We start from the raw sequence: 27438 nt of genomic DNA, 5'->3' as shown, positions 1-27438 counted from the left end.
GAATTTACCACAGGTGGATTCCCAGGACCGGTCCTGGGAGCCATCATTACGCACACATGACATCAATCATTACGAGTCACCTGGACTCCATTACCTTCCTGATTGATTCCCTTTGGTTCGTTCCTCAGTCAGTATTGTTCCTGTGTTTATGCGTAGACACCACTATTATGTCTTGTTTCATGTTTGTTGTTTTATTAAACATCGCACCTGCTTCTCGATTCTGTCTCTCCGTTACATATAGCTTGGAAAACAAATAAATGTGACTCTGGATGACAACATAGATTACAACATTAGGGCTATTTTCCAAAATAAGTTAAATACGCTTCGTGTTTTGTTTCAAAATCCTGTTAAAAAAAGGGGGAAATGACAATGGCTACGTCCCAAATGGCACCCTGTTACCTACATAGTGCTTTACTTCAGACCAGAATCCAATGAGCCCTGGTCAAATGTAGTTTACTCCATAGGGAATAGGGTGCCACGTAGGAAGCGGACAATAGCAAAGGCCAAGCGTGTAGCTAGCTTCCGGCCTGCCTGCCTGCCTTGCACTCACTGGATCTCCCCTTGGTCTGCTGCAGTGCCTGCTTACCACAGCGGATGGATGGTGCAATTAACAAGTGTGAGAGATACTGTAGAGGGATACATTCTGCAGAAGAAATTATTCAAGGAGAAAGCATTTCTCAGAGAGCATCTTGTTTTATTGAGAGAGCGAGAGAGAGAATGATTTAGAGCCAGTGAGGGAGGACTTGGTGAAGCCTCTGTCCTACAGACAGATTTTTTTATGCTCTCAGTCTCCCATTATTGGCTTGCTTGTAATACTGGGTCACTAACACCCTGTGCTGAATCTTTGGATGAGATCATGTGGGGGAAGAAATCAATACAAAATGGCTACGCTTCAGTTCCCAATAACAGAGTAAAGCAGCCAATGCTTCAACGGCCTAGACCAGTTCTGCAGAGGTCAGAGCTGGGGCTGTGCTATGCCAGTGGTCTGACCTATTCTCACAGCGTAATTTATGTTTAGGACTGTGGTTTCCAGCCCACAGAGACTGTCACTGGTCCCGCACTGCGCTATACTGCACTGTGGAGACTAGCAGTCCATAGCAGGCAGGCGCGGGCACACACACACACGTGGGTCAGAGCAGTGGCCCATTTAAGAGGGAAACACTGGCCTCATATCCGCTGCAGCAACCATCTGCGACAGCTAGACCTTCGCCTCGTCCTATCAACTGTCTGACTGTCGGTCTGGGGTCACAAGATGGTAGCAGGAAAGAGTGACGTCACAGGGACCAAATTAAGTCTGGAGTGTTTACGGTGTGGAGGGGGAGCCGAGAGGGCGCTTTTAAGAGGGGGCTGCTGCCTGCTGGGATCATCAAAGCCTGGCCTCGTCCCCACCGGTATCGCTAGCCCTACCGTTAAAGCTCAGGTCAGCAGCCAACGCTTCTTTGTTGCTGTGAATGACCCCGGGGGATCACTAGCTTTACTATGCTTTGCTGCCTGCTGCGCGGCACACATTCCCCGGTCCATGCGTGTTTGCTCTGGCGAGGGTGTGGCCCAGTTTAGGGAATTACCCTGAGGAATGCAAGTCCCCCCAACCCACCACTCCCTAAAAAGTTGGCAAGCTTATATCCACCTGAGAAGTCAAGGTGAAGACTAAGTGAAGCATTCCTTCCTCGGACACAAACGTAGCAAATAGGCGAGGTGGGATTTTGATCTAAATTCAAAAACGAGATTCAAAAAGTGTGTTAAGCTATATCCATGTTTCCCCTGCCCAGATCATGTACTGAAGCATGAGGGAGCCGCTGCTGCACAGAGCTCAAAGATGTCCGGGGAAGTTTTTGGTAGAAGTTTAGTCAAAATCTTTGACAATTTGTATAAATCCAGCACCAGGCTTCCTGCCTGACTATACATGCTGTGTGCACCGTAGACCTTCCAGCCAGTGCACTCTCATACCTCCTCTTCCCCGCAAATCCACTTGTTTACAAACACTACCATTTTCACATTTCATAATGTCCTTACAGAGGAGAGAAAACAAGGGGATGTTCACACCGAGGGACTATGTGTGTCCCAAATGGCACCCTATATAGTGCACTATGTAGTCAATAGGGTGCCATTTGAGACTCAGTTTATTTGACAAGAGGAAAACACAAAACAACAATTACTACTAGTGTAGCTAACCGTTTCTGTTTGAAAACTCTGAAATCTGATAGGCTGAGGCAGCGTTGGAAAACAGGTTGGTTGTAAACACTCAAGTCAGGCGTGGTGGTGGTCACCGAGAAGTAGCGCTGATGGTGAAGATAACAGGCATGGAGACGAGGGAGGAATAATCCAACACCTCACAACAGCATTCTGCTGGCGCTGTAAGAATCAAGCGCAGTTTTGACCGTTAAATCCCAATGAATAAGATTATATGGATGGGGGGGGCCTGATCCTAAATCAGCACCGCTACTGTGAGACACTTATTCAATTTGTCCCCTCATTTCATTCTGAGGAATCCCTTCTTGGTATTCATACCCCTTGACTTATTCCAAATTTTGTTGTGTTACAGCCTGAATTCAAATTGGATTAAACCCCAAAATTCTCACCCATCTATATACAATATCCCAGAATGACAAAGTGAAAACATGGTTTTTAGAAATGTTAGCAAATGTATTGAAAATGACATACAGAAATCGAATTTACATAAGTTCACACCACTGAGTCAATACTTTGTAGAAGCATCTTTGGCAGCGATTTCAACTGAGTCTTTCTGGGTAAAGTCTTGAAGAGCTTGATTGTACAACATTGCTATGCCTACGTTGTGTTGTGTGCCTTGAGTAAATCTGAGCTGAAAAAAAAACATTTCTGCCTATTCTATTACAACAACTAGAGCCGTTGTAATCAAAATTCTAATCTTAATTGGCGTATTTCAAACTGTCCTTTTATTTTGCGCAGCTGGGAACTAGTTCTGTATGATGGAGAGGTGGGGTCGATAAAGCAGGAGGATTCCATTAATGTTTGAATCTCCAGTTTGGGAACATTTTGTCTCTCCAGTAGATTACAACGGTGATGGATAAAAATAGTATATTGCCACTGCTCAACGAGAATGGCCTACACAGCTGCCAAAACCTCAAACAGGTTGACACATTTACACTGAAATCACCCCAGTATTCCTACCACCGGAGCAAGACGGAAACTCCCACAAAACCACCACAACTTCGTCTCCACACTGCATTCAAGCAGTGGATTCTGACCGGGACAAAGAAGTTATGAGTGTTAGGTATGTTTATAGCCACGGATAAGCACCCATTCTCGGTGGTTGAGGGAATTTCAGCACCTCGTGAACGTGCTCAAGCCACCTTACGAACTTCGCCCTCTCGCATCCATTTCAGTAAAAAGGTAGTAGCCTACCCACCACTATTAAGGAAGCTAAAGCCAAAGTTGTAAATGAATTAGCCAATGCACCCTGTATTGAGCTTACTACAGATGGATGGACCTCCAGGTCTTAACAGTGAAAGTCCATCACATTACCCCAGAGTGGGAAATGTAAATTACTGCGCTACAGACACGCCACCTTTATGAGTCACAAAAGCGCATATTATAGCATAGGCCTATACAATGTCTGAGCCATGTTAACATATTGATTTCACACACATATTGCACTTTATATTCGTGTTGTTGAGTAATCGTGCGTTTTCATTTAAAAATATCCACAGTGTTGGTATTCCTGACAGTGCTCCCATCAGGCATTATATGACTCATGATCATATATGGAATCAGGAATAGCAACACTTTGTATTTTCTTAAATAAACTCAAATTAACTACAGTAACGGTTGGCATTTCATTTTCCCACTGTACTGAAACATGACCCCAAAACCAAAACTGCAATATTTACCGAAAAGGTGGGTTTGGTAAACTGTAAGACCCCTAGACGTGTCATTAACAGGTGGCACTCAACAACAGGCTATTCACTCACAGCCATTACGACACACATCACATGACTCTGGTATTTATGTTGTTTTCATAGATACAGTCTGTCCTTTGTAGAGGTCGACCGATTAATCGGAATGGCCGATTAATTAAGGCCGATTTCAAGTCGTGTTTTTAGACACCAATTTGGCCGGAAAAAAAATATTTAAAAAATGTCATCTTTATTTAACTGGGCAAGTCAGTTAAGAACACATTCTTATTTTTCATGATGGCCTAGGAACGGTGGGTTAACTGCCTTGTTCAGGGGCAGAACAACAGATTTGTACCTTGTCAGCTCGGGGATTCAATCTTGCAACCTTACAGTTAACTAGTCCAACGATCTAACCACCTGCCTCTCATTGCACTCTACGAGGAGCCTGCCTGTTATGCAAATGCAGTAAGCCAAGGTAAGTTGCTAACTAGCATTAAACTTATCTTACAAAAATCAATCAATCAATCATAATCACCAGTTATCTACGTGTCCTGCATTACATATAAATCGATGCGGAGCGTATTCACGAAAAAGGACTGTCCTTGCTCCAATGTGTACCTAACCATCATTGCCTTTCTAAAAATCAATACACAGAAGTATATATTTTTAAACCTGCATATTTAGCTAAAAGAAATCCAGGTTAGCAGGCAATATTAACCAGGTGAAATTGTGTCACTTCTCTTGCGATCATTGCACGAAGAGTCAGGGTATATGCAATAGTTTGGGCCACCTAATTTGCCAAAATTTTACGTAATTATGACATAACATTGCACAACCTTTAATGTACAGTGAGGCAAAAAAGTATTTAGTCAGCCACCATTTGTGCAAGTTCTCCCACTTAAAAAGATGAGGCCTGTAATTTTCATCATAGGTACACTTCAACTATGACAGACAAAATGAGAAGGGAAAAAATCCAGAAAATCACATTGTAGGATTTTAAATTTATTTATTTGCAAATAAATTTAATTTATTTTTTGCTCACCGTTCTTGTGATCATTTTGACCCCACGGGGTGAGATCTTGCGTGGAGCACCAGATCGAGGGAGATTATCAGTGGTCTTGTATGTCTTCCATTTCCTAATAATTGCTCCCACAGTTGATTTCTTCAAACCAAGCTGCTTACCTATTGCAGATTCAGTCTTCAGTCTTCCCAGCCTGGTGCAGGTCTACAATTTTGTTTCTGGTGTCCTTTGACAGCTCTTTGGTCTTGGCCATAGTGGAGTTTGGAGTGTGAATGTTTGAGGTTGTGGACAGGTGCCTTTTATACTGATAACAAGTTCAAACAGGTGCCATTAATACAGGTAACGAGTGGAGGACAGAGGAACCTCTTAAAGAAGTTGTTACAAGTCTGTGAGAGCCAGAAATCTTGCTTGTTTGTAGGTGACCAAATACTTATTTTCCACCATAATTTGCAAATAAATTCATAAAAAAATTCCTACAATGTGATTTTCTGGATTTTTTCTCTCATTTTGTCTGTCATAGTTGAAGTGTACCTATGATGAAAATTACAGGCCTCTCTCATCTTTTTAAGTGGGAGAACTTGCACAATCGGTGGCTGCCTAAATACTTTTTTGCCCCACTAACAGGAATATTTAGACTTATGGATGCCACCCATTAGATAAAATACGGAACGGTTCCGTATTTCACTGAAAGAATAAACGTCTTTTCGAGATTATAGTTTCCGGATCCAACCATATTAATGACCTATTTGAGTGTGTTATTATGTTATAATTAAGTCTATGATTTGATAGAGCAGTCTGAGCGATGGTAGGCACCAGCAGGCATTCATTCAAACAGTACTTTCATGCGTTTTGCCAGCAGCTCTTTGCTGTGCTTCAAGGATTGAGCTGTTTATGACTTCAAGTCCATCAATTCCCGAGATTAGGCTGGTGTAACCGATGTGAAATGGCTAGCTAGTTAGCGGGATGCGCGCTAATAGCGTTTCAAACGTCACTCGCTCAGACTTAGAGTAGTTGCTCTGCATGGGTAACGCTGCTTCGAGGGTGGCTGTTGTCGATGTGTTCCTGGTTCAAGCCCAGGTAGGGGCGAGGAGAGGGACGGAAGCTATACTGTTACACTGGCAATACTAAAGTGCCTATAAGAACATCCAATAGTCAAAGGTAAATGAAATACAATTGGTATAGAGAGAAATAGTCCTATAATTCCTATAATAACTAACTACAACCAAAAACTTCTTACCTGGGAATATTGAAGGCTCATGTTTAAAAGGAACCACCAACTTTCATATGTTCTCATGTTCTGAGCAAGGAACTTAAACGTTAGCTTTCTTACATGGCACATATTGCACTTTTACTTTCTTCTCCAACACTTTGTTTTTGCATTATTTAAACCAAATTGAACATATTTCATATTCATGTTTATTTGAGGCTAAATTGATTTTGATGTATTATATTAAGTTAAAATAAGTGTTCATTCAGTATTGTTGTAATTGTCATTATTACAAATAAATAAAAATACATTTTTTTAAATTATAAAATTAAAATAACATTTAATAAAAAAAAAATTAAAAAAAAATATATATATCTTTTTAAATATTACATTTTTTATTTTATTTAAAAATCGGCCGATTAATTGGTATCGGCTTCTTATGGTCCTCCAATAAATCGGTATCGACTTTGAAAATTAATAAATCAGTCGACTTCTAGTCCTTTGTTGCGGTCACCCAACCCCTCCTCCTCCTTCACGGTCATGGTTCCCTTGGTTAGCATCTTAGACAGTAGTCTGTTGTCAGGTTAGTTCAAAGCAAACCAGTAGCCTGTCACAAAGCGTGATAAAAGAGTAAGTCAGCCAGCTTAGGCCAATTCTGAAATCAAAACCAGATAACCGTTGTCATGAAGGTGGCTCACCTTTTAGCCAGGTAAATTGCTATGGCAACACATCCTTCAGCTCTAACCTTCTCTGGGGCAGGTTCACTCCAATTTATCCTCAATGTGTCTGTTAGCTCAAACCAAACCTAGTTTTAAAACCCACAGTGTCCATGCAACACAGAACTTCTGTCCATCGGGAGAGAAAAGCACCTGAAAGGACGCACGCAATCCACAAGACAGTATGAAATGCTGAAAACAGTAAGACAAAGTCACAGCGGAACGGTGAATGTAACAAACGATGCCTGTGACAGAATTAATTTATCTTGCACTTCTTGTTAATGCAAAGCACACAGAGGGTGAATGCAAAGCCTGCTGTTCAACCTGCCTCTGCAGGTCAAACCTGCCAGTGTTTATCTGGGCTCTGCTGCCAGTGGCCTGACTGGCCTCTGTCTCACTGCTCTGTCCCCGCACCATGGACCCTCTTGGGTCGGGTGACTGCTGTACCTCCAGGGGCTCTGCGAGGAGGCCTGACTGTTCTGTTATGCAGCAGAGTGCCTCTACCTCACCTCTCTCTGAGGTTGCGCCTTTGAATGGATCCCTTCAGATCTCCCCGTGTCACGCCTCGCACTACAGACAGGCTAGATAACCTTGTCACAGATGGGGTTGCTGAGGAGGATCCAGGCAGGCATATATTCCAGATATAATAGGAGAGAGCTCGGACTCTTGACATTGGCCTGGCGATGATGTCTCAACTGGCTCCCGGGGCACGTGAGGATATGCCTCGGAGGGACAGGTCAACAGAACAGGGCTCCCCAGATAACCACCAGAATAACACTGAGCTTACGAGGGTTAGGAGGACACACCGTTTCAACAGAGCGTAGCCTTGCAGTTTGTTTCTTCATATCTGACTCTGTGGCATCTCAGTATCTGTTTTACACTTCATATGAACAATAACACCACATTTAAAATGTCAGTGACAAATCAAACGTTTCAATGTAGCTTGCATCTCGACAGAACGTAGGCGAACTCCCGGAGAACGGACGTCAGGTCCTTACACGGCACGATTACAAATCGATCCCAATTGAAGTCAGCTGTACACCCATTAAGCTGTTGCAGGGTTTGACGGAGCCGGGCAGCTGTAATAGACCGCCAGTCAATTGGCCGATTGCTCTGCAATAACTCAAAGGGGCTTTACAAATACCAAGGGGGTTGCCAAGAAAACAGCTGATGGCCCCATAAATGCAACGCCATTTTCAACAGCGAGTTGCCTCAAATGATGTAGAGCTGCCAAGACACATGTAGTTATAGAGTGGCTACTGGGTTTGGTTCTGAACTGAAGCAGGCAGAATTCCACACATGCCAAGGAGGTGATGATCATTACAGATGATGACATTCACAATTTGCAAAATAAACATATATAGTATTTTGGCCCTAAATCTGTCTGGACAGAGATGTTGTATCATGTAGAATGCGCATTGATCGTAACTCACACTTTTATAGGGTCAGCGACAGTGGGAACACCAGAAAAATAGCAGTTCTCAGTATTGGTATCATGTAAAAAGCGCATCTCACTCTTGTGTGACACTCAAACCTTTGCCTTTGACCCAAAGCATGACCTTGAATACCATGTTATAAACACTGCATAACCTTCTGGTTGGTGTCCCTTTAAAATGGCTGCAATAGCTCACACTTTCATCTAAAAAGCTAAGGCATTGTGACGTATGACTATTGTTCGGCAAGATACCTACTCCAGTTTCTCTGGTCATTCATCATTGTCACTGGGTAGGTTTCCAAGGTTTAATCGCAGCTACTGCTACCACTGTCTTAAATATAAGGGAGCCTGCACTCCCCCATCCCCACTGCAGTAGTTCGCTGTGTAATGTTATGTAAGGGGACCTGCTTTTAATAAGAGGGTCTTAGCAGGTTTTTGTCCGGTTCTTTCATCTTGAAAGTTCAGGGTTTTATCTGCATTTGATTTTTTATTGATTCACTGTTGAATTATTGGTTTTACGAGGCAGCGTGATTCCAGTATCGGCCTAGGTCTTTTCAATGACTGAAACAAAATGTTTACACAGTGCAGAGAAAAAAAACCTGGATAAATAAATATAAAGGATAAATCCTTGAATGTGCCAGGTAACACTATCTGGATAGTCCCAAGTAGATGCAAGCATTTGCTTATCTACAGATAGTGTGTTTATCATATGACTATCTGTACATCATCTATATGGGACTATCCAAATAAAAGTGTGACCATGCACCATACTATTGTAGGTTTTATGCTATTGCAACAACTGCTTGCATAAATAAGCCAAATAAAGAAAAACATTCACCTTATTCAACATGTCGTTTTATGTGTCACAGCTGACACAGTCTAGAAATAGAACCAGCGGACACCTCTACACCGGTCAGACGTTGGGTCACTAGTATAAAAGGATGGACGTGGAATGGTAACAGAGCTAAACGTATTAAAAACCCACCCCACAACTGGCAGCAGAGATCACGACGGAAGACCTTTCGCTCAATAGGTCAAGCTCCTCTTGACTCTCGCATTGCGTGGAGAACGGACACACACTCTAATTCGTGTGCCTCCTACCATCGGAACGGCAAAATGTAAAAAATTCATGTGTACTTACATGATACTGTGGTATGAATGATCTACGGCGCAATGCAGTTTACACATAACATGCTCCAGATTGAGTCCCCTCATATTACAAAATTGCTATGTAATAGGCCAAGCTAATTTTCTTCGATATGCTACCTTACCTGGCTCTGAGCCTTCTTCAACAGGCTCTTTTAAACGTATTATAACTAGGGAGTTATTTAACAATGATTAGGCCTACAGCAAGACATATCTATTCAAACCAGGGCAAAAGTGAAGCCATTATGAAACAAAACCTGGTTGTATAGCAAACTTAAAGCGTCTTCACTCTGTAGTGCCCAATTTAAATATACAGTAAATCTGTCCCAATTTAATGAGCAAAGGATTTGGAGAGCGAGAATAGTAGGGTCAAACTCAATCACCGTAAGGGCCATATTGAAAAAACAACAAATTCGTAGGCCAGACATAGCCCGTTTGTATTTAGATTGTTTTGGGCCATTCTTTTACTTGTATGCCCCTTTATATAATGTCCATTTAAAACGTACATAGGATGCTGTAATGAGCGTTTCAACATTAAACAAAAGATAAATCATATTTGTCCAGCCTTTGCTGCTATGCTTGCAGAGGTGCATAATATGCTACAACCCTAAAAGTATTTCAAAACGGCAAATAACAAAAACGTACCTAGGTTGTACATTTTTTGCGCTGCATGGATCACAGGAAGTTGAAAGCAGCTGTATGTTGCTGTAATAGGCCTACATGTTTATCCTTTGCATGGTGTTTTGTTGCAGGTTTAGTTTTTTTTGTTTATTCATTGTCGAGCTTTAAAAACTGAAGCCAGACTGCAACATTTTAGTAGCCTAGGACTGTGGCATGTGTCCATGCACTTTCCCTCCCTGCGCACTTTGGGAGCGTATCAAACTGTTGACTCATCATACTCACATGTTTCGTAATTTATACTCACGTGAATCCTTTATCTAATAACTTTTTGACAACCAATATGACATTGTCTGTGGTACAACAATGACCCGGTTCCTACAACGCGCCTAAAATCAGTCAGTGCCCTTAAGGAGAACAGTTGGGGATGCTGCAAATGTTTAGTGATGATGATACAGCACACTGGCGGGCTCATGGTTGGGTGTGTGTGTGTGTGGGTCTCTGGGAGGAGGTGTGTGTGTGGGGGGGTCTCTGGGAGGAGGTGTGTGTGTGTGTGTGTGGGTCTCTGGGAGGAGGTCTGTGTGGCAATGTACTGCCTTCGGTGCACAGAATGGGCCGGATAGAAATGTGTCACGGGCCGGATCCTGCCGGCGGGCCTTGTTTGACACATGTGCCTTAGAATAAATACTTCGCCTTAATCTCTGCTCTGCATTCCTTACCTTTAGTGAGTCAAAGCAGGCAATCACCCTTCCGTTCTCCACCTGGCAGCTTTTGGGTGGGTGCGCAAATTTGCATTCCTCATCACTCCGCGAACATGTCCCCCTCTGGAACTGCCGGCACACCTCCAGCGTCAGCCATTTTGTGTCTCGCATCGAAGCAATATTTAAAGCCATAGCAATGCTGGGTGGGGTAAAGCTAGCCACTTGTTTAAGGAGAGGCTATACTCTAATGGCTCTTCAGTGTGCTAGAAAAACAACTAAAAGTGTAGCAAAAAAAAAAGGTGTGGATCAATGAAAGTCGTTTGCCCTTGCGGACTTCAGAGCAGCAGAGCTGGTGGATTTGCAACCCAGATGTTGTCCCTGCTTGGGAGATGGTGGCTATCAGAGAAGCTGCCAATCAAGAGACGTCGCTCGTCAATCAGTTAGTCCCAGGTGCAGGCCACTGACAGGGCAACGGGGGCATGCTCAGAGGCAGGCTGGACTGACGGACCGTCTGAATGTGGTGGTAGTGGGAAGGAAGGGGTAGCGGGGGAAGAGGATTGAAACTGGTGCTATTTCGAGGGTGATGGCACTGCTTGGGCGAGAATATTAAGTGGGTGTAGACGTTGGGTTGGGTATTGACTAAACTTGCCCGATTGAGTCAGTCAGCACTCTGTGTTTTGGCAGAGTGGCCAGACAGTTCCCCCAACCTCTGCAGTTAAATCGGTCTGCTTGGGTTTCTCTAGTGCAGCGACGGAGCCTGAAAAAGATGAGTTGGTAGGGCAGGGGCTGAGGTTGAGCTATCTTCTGTCACAGCGAAGGGAGGGAATGTTGCAGGCTCGGTGGAGGAGACGTGCAGGCAGGCAGCTCAAGTAAGAATGACGAAGGCACTTTCTGTCGACGATCTGTTTGTGAGAGAGAGAGAGAGAGAGAGTTAGGTTTTTTTGGAGAGAGTAGCTACACAACTGCCTGAAGCATTTTTTTTATTTAAAGCTAAAAACGCTTCATAAAATAAACTGGAAACGTATTGCTGGGGACAGCATTATTTCCCCAAAACCATTGTGATACTTGGGTGGGCCGCTAAACAATGTTTTATTTCATGACATTTTTGGGATGGAAAAACACTGTCAGTGTAAACTTGAACGACTAAACCATACTAAGTAGGCTATGTAGAAATGAGAAAAAAATTCAATAAATTTAGCAATATTATACATTTTGTTATTAGACGCAAGCAAAACAACACAGCATTAGCCATGGTAAAATGCATAGAATTGCAGGAAACTAGCTTTAAAAATCGTCAGACAAATTTGGAGAAATTTGTAGAACTGCAGAAAATTTGCTTAAAAAAGCCAACATTACTATACACGCCAAGATGAGGAACTTCTTGGCAGACAGGCAGATCACGCTCATTCCCACGCCCCCTGACATGCCCACCACCTAAGCCCCTTTTTGAGCTATAAAAAAACCCTGGTATCGATGCAATAACAAGATTATAATCACGTTTGTTTCGGTGGAAACAATATCATTCTAATCCATTATCAGGAATTGCGTCAAGCCCTCCAAATCGAAACCAGCTTAAGCTAGAAGGAAAATGTTCTTATCTCAATGTCATGGCCTATTCTGTCCTGTTCTAACTTTAACCCCAGTTCTTAGTGCTCTAGCAGACTTTACCAGCGGTGGAAAAAGTACACAATTGTGATACTTGAGTAAAAGTTACCTTGTAGAAAATGACTCAAGTAAAAGTCACCCAGAAAAATACTGCTTGAGTAAAAGTCTTAAAGTATTTGGTTTTAAATATACTTAAGTATCAAAAGTAAAGCTAATTGCAAAAATATCGCTAAGTATCAGAAGTTAAACACAGACATCATTTATTTAGTGAGTGAATTGGAACTCTTTCCTGTCCTGCGAAGCATGAGTACTTTTGGATGTCAGGGAAAATGTTTTCTTTTGAAATGTAGTGAAGATAAAGAAAAAGTAGTAAAAAATATAAATAGTAAAGTAAAGCAGATACCTAAAAAAAATATATATATACTTAAGTAGTACTTTACACCACTGGACTTTACCCCCAAAACTGAAGTTTGTGCCCTAGAAATGTAGGGCCTAAGCCAAACATTGAGAAATGGGATAGCAGTGTTTAGCCACATAATAACCAGGAGAATAATATGACTGTCAAAAACGCATCGATATAGAGACGTCTGGCGCCCTGTTTTAGTGGCGTGTGTGTGTGTGTGTGTGTGTGTGTGTGTGTGTGTGTGTGTGTGTGCCCTTGTTTGTGTGTGGGGCTAGGTAAGAGGAGGCTGGCTTGAAGTGTCGTGTAAGCCAACAGAGGGCGGTTGCGAGGTTATTCAGCTGCCACTTGGTCTGAGTTCCCAATCATTACTTTACGTCATTGTGTGCCAACTCGCCCGGCGCAGCCCCCAAGCGTGTTGAATACAAAGCAGAGCAGAGAATGGCAACGACCCCTGTGCAATGAGACAGCAAGAGTGCAGTAAACTAAGCCAGTGCGGGACAGGAGGGTTAAAGCCCCGGGGTCCATCCACCCTGTCGAGTAATGCCGTGACGAGAGCCGCCAGCTAATAGAAAACATGCAGCGCAGCATTATTCCGGGAAGCCATCCAACAGGCAGAGCGAGAGAGACCAAGACAGATGCATGTGCCAGACACGATTACGCCACTGCCCGGGTACCTAGAGCGCCTCAACACCCACCAGACAGGACCAGTCAAATTAGACGGCGGATCATCGATGTGACCAGTGGATTTTCAATTCATAGAGAGAGAATATAGGTCTCGCGGCTCTGCATCTGTTTTCAGGCACTGTCCTCCGTCTACTGGGGTTGTGTGGGGGGGGGGGGGGGACTCGCTAGATCAAAAAAAAATGGACATAGTCTATCCTTTAGCTTGCTTTTTGAACCCATTACAAACCAACTACCGCGCAGGGAGCCTGTTACCCCCATCTGGAAATATTTTCTGGTGATAACTAGGAGAGGGGGGTGGGGGTGGGGCAGGCGAACGAGGGAGGGTTGTAAAAACCTGCAGCTGCTGTTTAAAATTCCCTTCACTGTTTCATATACCACAGATCCCTCCATTCAAAAGGCATAGGGCAAAATAAGTACAACAACACTAGCATAGTGAGCACACTGCACTCCACAATGAACAAGAGACATTGGTCAGACTCCATACAAACAAATAGACCTATGTGCAAATCATAGTCAAAACTTTGGGGAAGTAGCTTTAGTGGTCATGAAAGAAAGCAAGTCCAGACAGTAAAAGCCATGGCAGCAGCCTACCGTAAGATAGGGGCTCTATCTTTGATCGCTTGGTTCGATATCATGGGCAGTTGTCACATTCAGGTCTGCTTCAATATAAAGTTAGAATAAAAACAATTAAGAAAAAACATCGCATTTCCATATCTATGACTATAACCATGCAACAAGCTGCTGGTGCCAAGTTAAAGTAGGCCTAACCCATCATCAGCCATGATGCTCCATTTCTGGACCTGAAAACCAAAATATAGGCATACTTTACAGGCTAATTTACAATATTATAGTCACATTTCTCGTGAAATAATATTTACAAATGAATGGCAAATGATGTGTCATTTTGTCGTTTCTAAACACTTCTACATTAATGTGGATGCTACCATGATTACAGATAATCATTATTCACGATTTAGTCACGATTAAGTCAGACACAAATATCGCACCCCCACAAAAAATGCATGGGGTATGATATTTGTGCATCTGTTACTTTCTCATCTAGTTTAGAAACATATTCTATTCTTACTTACACTAAAGGGGACTCCAATATTTACCATTAATTTCTATTAGACAGAAAATAAATCTATAACAACCAAAACAAACAGCAAACGCATCCAACCAATTGGTAGAGTCACAAGCTTGATGTAGTCATTGCGTGCTAGGAACATGGGGCCAAATACTACACTTTTACTACTTTAATACACACAGATGAATTTATCCCAATACTTTTAATCACCTTAAAAATGGGGAGATAATGTACAAAAAGTGCTGTAATTACTAAACTTTTCACTCGATATGGATGAAAATTACATGCTTGACCACACAAGCATTGCAAAACTAATTGACACATACATGTTATTCAATCATTGCACCCGCCAACCAACGTCAACGAGCGCCAACGCTTCCAATCAATAAAATAGAAGTCAGTTCTATTTGTGACACTGAATGAGTCCAAGTCCTGCCTCTCTCATCTCCTCATTGGTTTATAGAAGCAGATACCCACATGGGTGATTGAAAGATGAACTAAGGTCGGTAGTGGTAATTCACCTTATTTTGAAAGTTAGTTGCCAATCGCTATATAAAGAAGAAAAATCCTGGAAGGAGGAGAGATGACTAGAAACTATTTTGTTGTGTGTGGATTAATTGTCGGAGTTGAGGACCTTGTGCATTTCAGGTAAAATAACAACTCAACGTTTAGAGCTCCATTTTAATGGAATGGTCTGCCTACCCATGTGAGAGAGACAGACTCGGTCTCAACCTTTAAGTCTTTATTGAAGACTCATCTCTTCAGTAGGTCCTATGATTGAGTGTAGTCTGACTCAGGAGTGTGAAGGTGAACGGAAAGGCACTGGAGCAACAAACCACCCTTGCTGTCTCTGCCTGGCCGGTTCCCCTTTCTCCACTGGGATACTCTGCATCTAACCCCATTACAGGGGCTGAGTCACTGGCTTACTGGTGCTCTTCCATGCCGTCCCTATTAGGGGTGCGTCACTTGAGTGGGTTGAGTCACTGACGTGATCTTCCTGTCCGGGTTGGCGCCCCCCCCCCCCCTCCTGGGTTCTGCCGTGGCAGAGATCTTTGTGGGCTATACGCGGCCTGGTCTCAGGATGGTAAGTTGGTGGTTGAAGATATCCCTCTAGTGGTGTGGGGGCTGTGCTTTGGCAAAGTGGGTGGGGTTATATCCTGCCTATTTGGCCCTGTCCGGGGGTAACATCGGATGCGGCCACAGTGTCTCTTGACCCCTCCAGTCTCATCCTCCAGTATTTATGCTGCAGCAGTTTGTGTCGGGGGGGGCTAGGGTCAGTTTGTTATATCTGGAGTATTTCTCCTGTCTTATCCGGTGTCCTGTGTGAATTCAAGTATGTACTCTCTAATTCTCTCTCTTTCTCGGAGGACCTGAGCCATCTGACCATCTGGCCTGATGACTTCTTGCTGTCCCCAGTCCACCTGGCCGTGCTGCTGCTCCAGTTTCAACTGTTCTGCCTGCAGCTATGGAACCCTGACCTGTTCACCGGACGTGCTACCTGTCCCAGACCTGCTGTTTTCAAGTCTCTAGAGACGGCAGGAGCGGTAGAGATACTCTGAATGATCGGCTATGAAAAGCCAACTGACACCGGAGGTGCTGACCTGTTGCACCCTCGACAACCACTGTGATTATTATTTGACCCTGCTGGTCATCTATGAACATCTTGGCCACGTTCTGTTATAATCTCCACCCGGCACAGCCAGAAGAGGACTGGCCACCCCTCATAGCCTGGTTCCTCTCTAGGTTCCTTCCTAGGTTTTGGCCTTTCCAGGGAGTTTTTCCTAGCCACCGTGCTTCTACACCTGCAATTGCTTGCTGTTTGGGGTTTTAGGCTGGATTTCTATACAGCACTTTGTGACATCAGCTGATGTAAGAAGGGATTTATAAATACATTTGATTGGTTGATTATATCCCAGGACAAATTAGCTAGAAACTGCAAGCTAGCTAGCTAAATTTCCATAAATGTTTAATGCTTTAACCGGTCTCCAAATTATATAATTGGTTCAGAGTTTGTTTTGATATTTCAACCTGATAAATTCAGGGCAGCAGTATTACAGAGAGCAGTAGCAACATATTTGCAGTTCTATATCGCTAAAGTTATATCTTTAGAAAAAACTCATTTTATATGCAAGATGCTACACCGCAGAACAATCTGAAACTCATCTCTCGGCCCACTCATCTCCGTCAATCATGGCTAGCGGGAAGGTTCCTGACTTTTTCTTTGGCCAAACCAATCAGGCTCTTAATTTAAAAACTTTATTCGTATTTACAGATGGCATAAAAGTTTGTTATTAAAGGCGCATGAAAGTTCACATGTTCGGGGAAGGCATATACGGCCAAAAAACACGTTTCGATTAAAAAAATTAAAAAATAATGTTAAAATGGCTCTCCTGTGAAGTCGTGACTTGAGACATATGCCTAGTTTCCTGAATCGGGTTACATATCAGCCCAACCCTAGTGTGTGTGGTAAAACACCATCCTGTTATCTTGGAAATTGGCCCACTTTAGAACCACACTGCAAATATGAAATGAGATGCATTCTCTCTCTGACACCAAGCCTGCAGTCTCAAAGGCAGGATTTAATTCCACAGCATCTCCCCAGGGACAAGTGAGTCGCTATGAAAGAACCAGGTAAGAGCCATGTCAGATGTGACCTTTCACTATTAATACCTTTTTATTTTTAGAATCGGCCGAAACCCCCCCACAAAAAAAAACCCCAGATGGTCTCATTTTATTAGGGGTGCAAGACAGTTAAAGGATACGGTTCCTGGCAGCGAAATGACTTTGCCTCACTTGGGTTTGTTTTACTGGTTGGTACAGAGCCAAATGTATGTGTTACATTGTAATATACTATACTAGGCCACCGTATAATTCAAAATTAAATAGGCCTAAAAGGGAAATTCAGGATTTTGGCAATGGAGCCCTTTATCTACTTCCCAAGAGTAAGATGTACTTGCGGATACCATTTGTATGTCTCTGCAGTTTGAAGGAAGTTGCTAACTAGTCTATGGTACCTGCTAGAATGCTAGTAGATACAGTACCATACATTATGCTAACACTAGTTAGCATTGGCCCATGAAATTACCTTTAAATTCCTTCCTACTGGATGTAGAGACATTTTCTTGTGTTTTTAATTCATGCATAGCCATGGGAACACTCAGATACCATTTACAAAACGAAGCATCTGTGTTTAGTGAGTCAGCTACAGCAGAGGCAGTAGGGATGACCAGGGATGTTCTCTTGATAAGTGGATGAAATTGACAATTTCCTGTCCTGCTAAGGAGCATTCAAAATGTAATGAGTACTTTTGGTAGTCAGGGAAAATGTATGGAGTAAAAAGTACATTCTTTTCTTTAGGAATGGGGTGAAGTAAAAGTTGTCAAAAATATAAATAGTAAAGTGCAGGGTGAATACGGTGCAGGGTGAATTTGCCCCATGATGCTGATCTTGGGTCAGTTTAGCATTTTCCCGAATAATGCTTAAAAAGTTGGGATTGTGTAATGCATTACTGCATTTAATCACCAATTGTTTATATATTTTTTTTCTACGTTTAATTGGCTCAGAAAAATTATTTTGCTCCTAAATCATGACAGGCTGAATCATCATCATCATACAGAAGCCAAGTATTTCTCAATTTCCCGGCATCAGCAATCCCCACAAATCGATGTGTTATTTGAATAACTGTCTGGGTTACAGCATAAGCTGGGCCAAAGTTGCAAAATGCTCTCAAGCTTTTATTGTAATGGAATTTTGCTAAAACATTCAAACAAAATTGCAACACAGTGTCTTCTTTCAATTGTGTTATGACCCCATATCAGGGTGAGATAGATAAGAAAAGCAGAAAGGCATTTACAATATCAGATTACCAGTGTAACATCTTATTGGCCTACTCTAACACTCTTCCTTCCTGGTTCAGAAAATACAAAAGAACACAGCTAAGATACCTGGTAGCCTACATATCATGAAGAATGGCCTGAAAAATCAGGTTACTTGAGCGCCAGAGAGCTCATACGATATAGCTTCGCCCTAGCATATTACTGAACCCGTGTTTGTACTGTAGCCTGGCCTAAGCTAGCCCATGTACAGTATATATAGGCTACATATTCAGTGCTTTCAGAAAATTCACAGCCCTAGACTTTTTCAGCCTGAATTTTAAAAAATATGAACATTTTGACACACACACCCCATAATGTCAAAGTGGAATTTGTTTTTTCAAAATGTTTACGAATGAATTCAAATGAAAAGTTGAAATGTCTTGAGTCAATATGTTATGGAAAGCCTAAATAAGTTCAGGAGTAAACATTAGCTTAACATTGCATGGACTCACTGTCTGCAATAATAGAGTTTACAATTATTTTTTTATGAATACCTCATCTCTGTACCCCACACATACAGATAATTGTAAGGTCACTCAGTTGAGCAGTGCATTTCAAACAGATTCAACCGCAAAGACCCAGGTTTTCGAATGACTTGCAAATGTAACCTTCATTTAACTAGGCAAGTCAGTTAAGACAAAATTCTTATTTACAATAACGGCCTACCCCGGCCAAACCATGACGACGCTGGGCCAAATTGTGCGCCGCCCTATGGGACTCCCAATCCCGGCTGGATGTGATAAAGCCTGCAAAGAAGAACACCCATTGGCAGATGTGTAAAGAAAAAATGTAAAAGCAGACATTGAATATCCCTTTTGAGCATGGTGAAGTTATTAATTATAATTTGATGGTGTATCAATACATTCACTACAAAGATAGAGGCATCCTTCCTAACTCAGTGGCCAGAGAGGAAGGAAACCGCTCAGGATTTAATCATGAGGCTAATGTAATGGTGACTTTAAAACAGAGTTTAATGGCTGTGATAGGAGGAAAATGAGGATGGAGCAACAACATTTTAGCTACTCCACAAAACTAACCTAAATGGCAGGGTGAAAAGAAGGAAGCCTGGACAGAATAATAACAACCTGTTTGCAACAAGGCACTAAAGTAATGCTGTAATTAGATATTTATGAATTTAATTTTCAATAAATGTGCGAACATTTCTAAAAACATGTTTTTACTGTCATTATGGGGTGAAAGACAAAAACAAATATTGAATCAATTTTGAATTCAGGCTAACACAACAAAATGTGGAATAATTCAAGGGGTATGAATACATTGAGGCTAGCCTAGCAGACACACCTCCAGGAAAGAGTGCTGATGAGGACGAGTGGAGGGACAGATGGTGTGCAGATAGGTAGGGCCATGCGACACCCTTGTTGTGACCTGCACAGATTAGTCCTGTATGCCCCCGCCCAGCTCTCTCTTGGTGCTTTCAGGACAGATTGATGTGTGCAGTGCTCAACAGTCAAGCTTTTTTGGGGGGGCTTTCCACTACAAAATAAAAAATGACATATGCAACAAAACAAAAAAAATATCCCACTTGGTACACTGAAATGACAGGCAACCTTTAAAAACTGTAGTTAATCACTCTGTTGCCTGAATAGAGGCAGGCAAAGCCATGTCATCCAGTAAAAATGCAATGTTTTCCCAAAGAGCAGCTAGCCTAACCAGCCAGGAAAGGAGACCTAAGAGCAGGCAAAAGATTTGTGGGGACTGGGGAACGCTCCATGTTACGACAAGACCTTGATGGATTACAGTTACTAAGGCCAGCTGGCCAAGCATTATCTTGGTCATCTCCAAATTTGAATGAGAGCAGGCCAGTGCAGGGTTCTCTCAAGTGAAAGTCATTAGCTTGACCTCTGAATACCACCATCCTATCAGCTGTGTTCGCCTCCCCTGGATGTTGTCAACCTGAGAGGAAGGCCAAGTATACACTTTACATCGTTTTCCAGAATACAGACGATCTTATTAAAGCACCAGCTAGGTGTTAAACAGCAGGTCTATAACAACCAAGCAAATTAATACCTGCTCTTTTGAATTGATTACAATGCAGACATGGCAATCCACCATATATTTGCATATGGCCAAGAGGAACACAAGTAGGCCACATTTTCCACGGCAGCAAAGAGTGCGAGTGTGCTTCAGTGTAATGAAAGTAAAAATGTCCATCGATTGGTTGTGGAAAAACAAGAGTAATAGTGCTGTTTTTTTCTGATCAGGCTAGTTAAAAAAAAAAAATCCTAATAATAATGGTTCTAAAGAGCATATATGATGACAGTATTTTGTTCTGAATTTCCATATGGTCAACTGCCGTATCGTGCAATCCATTTGCTGAAAATTCCAACATAAAAATATAGCCTAGGCTCTTTTTTTTTGTTCTGCAGATTTCTCTTAAAAAGATCTCGTTAAACTCACAAATTAAAAGTGCATTCACATCACAAGGGGACGTATTTAAATAAGCTTAACTTGTATACCACAATTTCCTGCAAGTCTACACAAATGTCTTACCAATGCATATTTTCAAAGCTCAACTCATAGGCCTGCTATTAAAATATTAGGCTAGGATAAAATGGGTGGAAATTAAAGTATGCCATCCTGCAAATTGATTGTGGCATTAGCTACAGCTCCTGGAGCTTCAAATTATCAAATGTTATTAGCGTAAGGGGAAATGAGTGACACCTAGCTCAGCACAGGTTAGAGGACTAAGCTAAGCAGAGAACTGGGAAGAGGCAAAGCAGAGAACATTTAACAAAGTCAGCACAAATGTGCGCCTCATATCCTAATTGCCTTAACTAAAACTCGGTGACCGCAATAGTCAACTCATGCCACTGACACAGGCAACTGGCCTATAGGATATTTAACCAATCCCCTGCACTGATTAGGCCATCTACAGCTCAGTATAGATCGGATAGCCAATGAGAGGGCTGGATTTGAAGTGTATGTAGCCTGTAACAGACAGGAGACCTATTTGATGTGGCGGTCATGAACTTTCCTGACTCGAGTACTAAAAGATGTAGGTACAACTGTACATTCACACAAAAGTTACTCAGGAAGAAATGTTGTGAAACTATTATATCATCCAACTTCAGATAATCCTCTAATAACCTGTCTGTATTTTAAAATTGAGCATTTAGCTAGCATTTAGACTTTTCGGTAGTTCTGGAAGAGAAAACAACTCAACTGTCAAGCTATGACTCATGACCAACTAGCAGGCTAATTCTCAAATTACTTCCAATGTGGCCTGTTCATTTTAAAGCAGATGTATCCTTTCACTGAAAAGCCATGCTAACGTGAGGGCCAAATGATTCAGCGTTCTTTTCACAGCACACACACAAAACCAGTGCTTGGACATTAAGAGATCATTTTCAAGGTAATGTAGATTGTTGTTCATTTTTAAAAAGGTCTGAAAGCTAAAAAAAAAAAAAAAATCCCTAAAAGCTCCCAAACCTTTAAAATGGCATGGCTAATTACCTTTCTGTGTCAGCAGCGACAACTCACGTGTGAATCAATTTAGGGAGGGAGTTGCTTGGGCTTGCAGCTCTGGCCTTGTAATGAAGAGCCATTGCAAGTCTGTGACGTTACTGTTTTTTGTTGTTCATTTTTGTAACAGGAAGGGCTGAACGGTCTTCCATTTCAGAAAACACCCACTTCCTCCTCCACTGCCCCCCTGTGACTGCCAACTGTTAGACAGACACCGTTCTAGTGTTTTCCTGCTTGTTTCCAGGCCGCACCGGTCAACATGTACAGCTCCCTCCCATACTAGCATACTACAGAGCAGTGGATAAAGAGCTTACTGTGGAGTGTGGCTGTGGACCTCCTATGTGATAATAAAATACGTGGGACCTTCTTAAAATAGTAAGAAGCCCAAGCAAGGATAATTAGGGAGCCAACCCTCGGGCTCTGTTTCAGGTCCACCTCCCGTACAAGAGAAAGATATTTTAGCTACACCTATGAACTAACTGCATTGAAAGTGAAACTCTTTTTATATGGCAAACAATATCCTGGCATAAAAGTACAGTTTGAAACAGCCTATGAAGCAGACTACAAATAAATTGGGCAATTCTTTCTCTCTCTAGGAGGTCCACGTGCTCTGAACTTCATGGAGACAGAAGCCTGCATAATTTGTCTGCATCATGAAGGGAAGGGAGAGGCACTGTCTGTCTGTGGTAGTTCCCCTCGTCATCAACAAGTCCCAATACAAGCATGAGAAACTCAAGCGGCAGTAACCCGCAAAGTGCTTGTTAGACCATATCAGCGAGTTCCCCTCACTCTCACGCATTTGTGCTCCCCCTCTTTCCCTCTGTAGCTCCCTCTCCCACACAGACACACTCTCTTTCTTTCTTTCCTCCCTACCCACCCAGGATGGTATGCACGATACTGCAGCAAAATACATTTTAAAAAATGATCAGAGAGACGTTCTTCCCACCTCGTTTTTTGCTGAGTCCCGAATAGCTCTGTCGTGCCTCTCTCTTTAAGCCACAGCATAGATAGACACACCAGGTGCAGCTGCTATGCCTCGGAGTAGTTCCCCTGCTTCAAGGTCTGGAGCTAATGACCACGTGAACTGTTGTCATTCCCTGCGAGGAGCTGCCGAGTGCTGCAGCAGCCAGAGTCCCATGCCTAGACAGGGATTTTTTTTTCTCTTTCTCTCTCAGCCACGGAGGGGAGCGGAGCAGGCAGACAGGAAGCAGAGCAGTGTCTGCTCAACTATCTGGCTGAAACACTTCCAGCCATCCCCCACAGCCAGCCCCTTCCTGCCTGCCTGCCCAACCGCCTCCAGCCAGGTCCGCCCACTCAGGGCTCAGCCCAATAGGAAAAGGGATATCAGGGCATAGCGCTTTTCTGGTTGGCTCGTAGGGTACTGACTGGCAGGCAGGCAGAACAACCCAATGACACAGACACTGCTGGATCTTAAAGGTATTTCCCCAATTTCATGGCCAGCTCAACTGTTGCAAGCCATCCATCCCCCTTTTGGGCATTGCACGAAGGACACATCTGGCTACAAGGCAACCGACATGAAAAGAGCAAATCCTCCTCTGTATCACTATAAGCAAAACAAAAACACAAAGTTGATATAATAAAGCTAAATACATGTATGTAACCTATTTATAAAGTAGTAGTCAATTTTAAAAAGAGAGACAGGGCGTATTGTTTTTTGTTTTACACCCGTCTGATGTGAAAGGATCTGATGTAGAGCATAAGCTCTCCCCACCTGCACTGTAACATGACATAAGCTTTGCAGCATCCCCTCAGGAAAGAGAACATTGTCTCTCCTCTTCTCCCCACCCCACCCTGGTGACGACACACACGGCAGCCTATTTAGTATCACGTGAGACCTGGTGGATGGAGCGGCAGCAGCACAGAACTGATGAGTCAGAGCCCCGGCCGGCTTCATGATTTTTCGATTCCAATACAACACAACAGCTGTATTCTCTCCCTTTCTCTATCCAACTCTCACTCTTTTTATCTCACTCACCCTCTCTGCGTTGAGCTCCCACTCCCATACATGGACTGAAGATTATGTGGTAGCCTGAGTGCTTTATCAACAACATCGATGAGGCTAGACATGCTCTTTCCAGTCCACCGCCAAATAAACCTGATAACCCTCAAGGCTAGCTCGGACAATAACACTTAGTGCTCTAAAAAAAGAGGAACAGATGTTTTTTTGTGTGTTTTTTCCCACCACCCAAATCGGTGGTGTGGTGTTAATCTATCCTCCTAAACAAAGTGAATTGTGTATCCTACCTCAGCAGTTGACAGACTAAAAACAATTATATTAGCGCCATCCACCAACATCATCGTTGCATGCGACCCACCCATAGACCGTAATAGGGGACCCAACTTACAGGGTCATATACATTAGTGCGCATCGTAGCAAAAGGTTTTGCAAACACAAATGTAAACAAGCGTTTCTTATTGGACATATTCAGGTAGGTCCCTCCAGTTTCAGCCTGTTTGTTTCCGTTTGGTTTGAGCGAATAGTGATATAGAATCTCTACTATCATCCCTATGCTGAGAGAAGGAGGGGGCTGGAAGTGACAGTTTGCAAACTGTCACGATACAGCTATGCTTGACAACACTCGAAAGTGCTTCAGACAGAGGTGGAGAGGAGATGACTGCAGGAAAACATAGCCTAGGACCCTACTGGGGAGCAAGTGGTCCAATATTCGATGTCCAATATTCTACCTAATCCAAATCACTTTGTAACGATGGGATACTAGCCTTAAAGAAGGTAATGTTGCAGAAATAAATTTCCAACAGTAAGACAAAGGCCTTGCGGACAAACAAGTCAGGCTACTTCCTTCCCACCACGGTATCCCCTCCCTAACCTCTGTCCTGGTTCACCCTTGTGCCCAACTGTGATATTAAATAACAGGCTATTAACGCCACAAGTGCCTTTCCAATGAGTAGGCTAAAGAAACAAAAACAACCAACACAAAAGATATACATAGATAGTTTTGGGATAAAACATAGTTTTTTTAAATTGGAGGAAGTTTTAGAATTTGAGGGAACATTTTTTGCCCTTGTTTTAAAGCAATTTCCAAGAGAATTTCATGAACTTTATAGTGCATTTTAGCAAGGAAACATTGTTAGGCTAAATTCTTACCCTGTTTTCATATAGTAATAGTATATATTTTTTAATTGCACTGTTGAGGAAGCTTGCAAGCATTTAATTGCACCATTTACACTGCATCCTGTGCATATGACAAACATTGATTTGAATTGGATTTTTATAGCCTATGGCTAAAAGAGGCAAGCAGACCAATCGTTCACATAAAATAAAGGGTGTGGCATCTCTCTATTTCCAAGATTTTAATAAAGAAAATAATGGAAACCAGTGAAAGCTCAATGATGAGATGCTACCTTCCTATTGTTGGCTGTAATTAAATAGCAAGAGGCAGAGTTGTGTTTCACTTTGAACCTCCTGGATGAAGGACTTTCTAAAGACCAATGAATACATGACTGAATAAAATGTACAGAACACTATAGAATAGAGTGAAATGAGATAGGTTTACACTACATCCGAATACAGCTATGTAACATCGTTCAGATGACTGACAATACAAAGAGGCTCCATCTTGTTGAATTGTTCATTTGCCCCTGCTATGTTGCAGAGCTTCAAGTCTCAATCAGCAGTGGGTTTCCATGGATACCTAAGATGGACAAAACAGATCCACGGATAGACCTATATATCCTCTGTGAATCTCATCAACAGTTCTTTGCAATGCATATTCATTTCAGGATCTCTTTTTGTAAGACACACAATAACCTGTTATTTGAAGGCTAGGCTATACCATTAATTACAGATTTCTAAAGTCCATTGCCTAGCAATTCTCCAGGACACTGAGCAAAATAACATTTGTTAACCCGATTAAAAAATAAATCGTTTTTTTGTAATATCGGGCCTCGGCTATTGCATTAGTTTGACATCTGAAATCTGTATTCTGCCCTGCAAACATGAACATCAGAACAAGGAATAAAACAATTATGAGTCACACATGCATAGCCTAACTGTTTATTGAGCCTTACTAAATAAATCATCCTCAATCAGCGTCAAATCATCTTTGGCACATTAACACACAAGCATAGCCTATTGACCTTCACTCACACTGGTACAAGAACACTGGGTGAGTGAGTGAGTTTTTGTATGTCTAAGTCATAACATATGTCAAAGTTATATAACCTACATCATGTTTACTTAACATACAAAATTATGTATGTACTGTTACTGAGGCTGATTATGTCTGCAACGCACTGTCATTTTGCACCTGAAAGAGCCATCTAGGAGATGCTCAACCTATCCTTGTAATGAACAGATCACTTTTCTCTTTAAATTGGACCAAGATGTGGCCATGGAATTTAATTTAGGTAACTAGCTAGTTTGCAGCGGCTTTGGTATGGCAACATTGGCTTGCCAAAACCAACTATCTAGTCAACAACATAAATAACATTAGTGACACTGACAGCCACCTGAAGCTTTGACAGCTCAATAACATGTTCCGAGTGCCGTAAACTTAGGAAACCGTTCAAGCCAATAGTTGGAAGCTACCTCGTAGGGGCAATTTAGTGCTAGCTGACAACATTGGCTAACTGAAGTAATATATATATATTTTTTAATCTGTCAACTCACTTTGAAAGCCTACGAGATGCTAGCTAGCTAATGTTAGCTAGCATTCTTGTTGGAGTTGCTGCGGAAAAACGAACTAACGTTAGCTCGCGCCGGTAATAACATAGCTAGCAATCTATCTATGTTGGCAACCACAGTCACAAAGCCAAGCACAATGTGACGAGGTAAACAAACTGGCTAGTTAACAGGTAACTAAACAAAATCGTAACGACCCAAGTAAGAATTTAGCGAGAATTTAGATATTCCATGCTAGCTGGCTACCTGCTCACCTGTCGCATCCAGCTGTACTGGTCACCGCGCGCAGTCAAGAGACGTTCATCGGCCCACGCAGAACTCCCAGGAAAGGTAAAATAATATTGAATATCAAGTTGCAAACATTCTAGTCGGAAATTAAAAATAGAAACTCGGTAAAGGCAGAAATTATGTTTTCTCACCACTAACTACTTTACAGTAAGGCTATCGTGTTGCACAAGCAACAAGCTCTTTTGCAGTTCAGTCACAGACAAGAAGGGGTAAACCAGACTCGTCACAGGGGCTATAAAGCTGAAGCATCCGTTTAGAATGTTTTCTCTCCACCAAATATGGTAGTGAGAGGAAGTCCTGTGGCAGTAGGAGCGGATGGAACTAGCTGAAATTGGTCTGACGTTCTTCTAATTTTCTCATCGATTCAATATCTGATCTCAATGTATTTTTCTGTTTCCAAAACTATATTCTGTTACGAACACTGTGCACTAAGTTTTATAGACTTGACGCTTTTCCAACGTTTTAAATTACGTTGTTTAGGAGTGCAAGGTCGAATCGAGTTTCTGCACACGCGCACTTTACAGAGGAGGCGTTCCCTAACGGCAATATGCAAATACATGCTACAACGCCAGCTCGTGCTTGGATTTTCCCACATCCTTGCTTGTTCTGCCCCCTATGCTTCATTTTCTCC

The 27438-nt window shown here is 42.4% G+C and overlaps 1 protein-coding gene across 6 annotated transcripts in view; it reads right to left on the bottom strand.

The window, feature by feature from the left end:
* The window catches only part of LOC115134396 (muscleblind-like protein 2a), a 67928-nt gene extending 44847 nt beyond the window's left edge, over positions 1–23081 (bottom strand). For 2 of the 6 annotated variants that reach the window (XM_029668327.2, XM_029668352.2), the window contains exons 1-2: positions 22803–23080; positions 10738–11621 (exon numbers count right to left, since the gene is read on the bottom strand). In XM_029668327.2, coding sequence (XP_029524187.1) covers positions 10738–10911 — 174 coding nt within the window. In that variant the 5' untranslated portion in view covers positions 10912–11621; positions 22803–23080. Of the gene's footprint in view, positions 1–10737; positions 11622–22802 lie in introns of all 6 variants that reach the window. The other 4 variants (XM_029668361.2, XM_029668370.2, XM_029668308.2 and 1 more) reach the window with 3 other exon arrangements.
* Between the last annotated feature and the right edge of the window lie 4357 nt (positions 23082–27438).

This window comes from Oncorhynchus nerka, linkage group LG2 (genome assembly GCF_034236695.1).
Source record: "Oncorhynchus nerka isolate Pitt River linkage group LG2, Oner_Uvic_2.0, whole genome shotgun sequence".
In the NCBI taxonomy this organism is placed as follows: domain Eukaryota; kingdom Metazoa; phylum Chordata; class Actinopteri; order Salmoniformes; family Salmonidae; genus Oncorhynchus; species Oncorhynchus nerka.
This window is presented reverse-complemented; position numbering and strand designations above follow the sequence as displayed.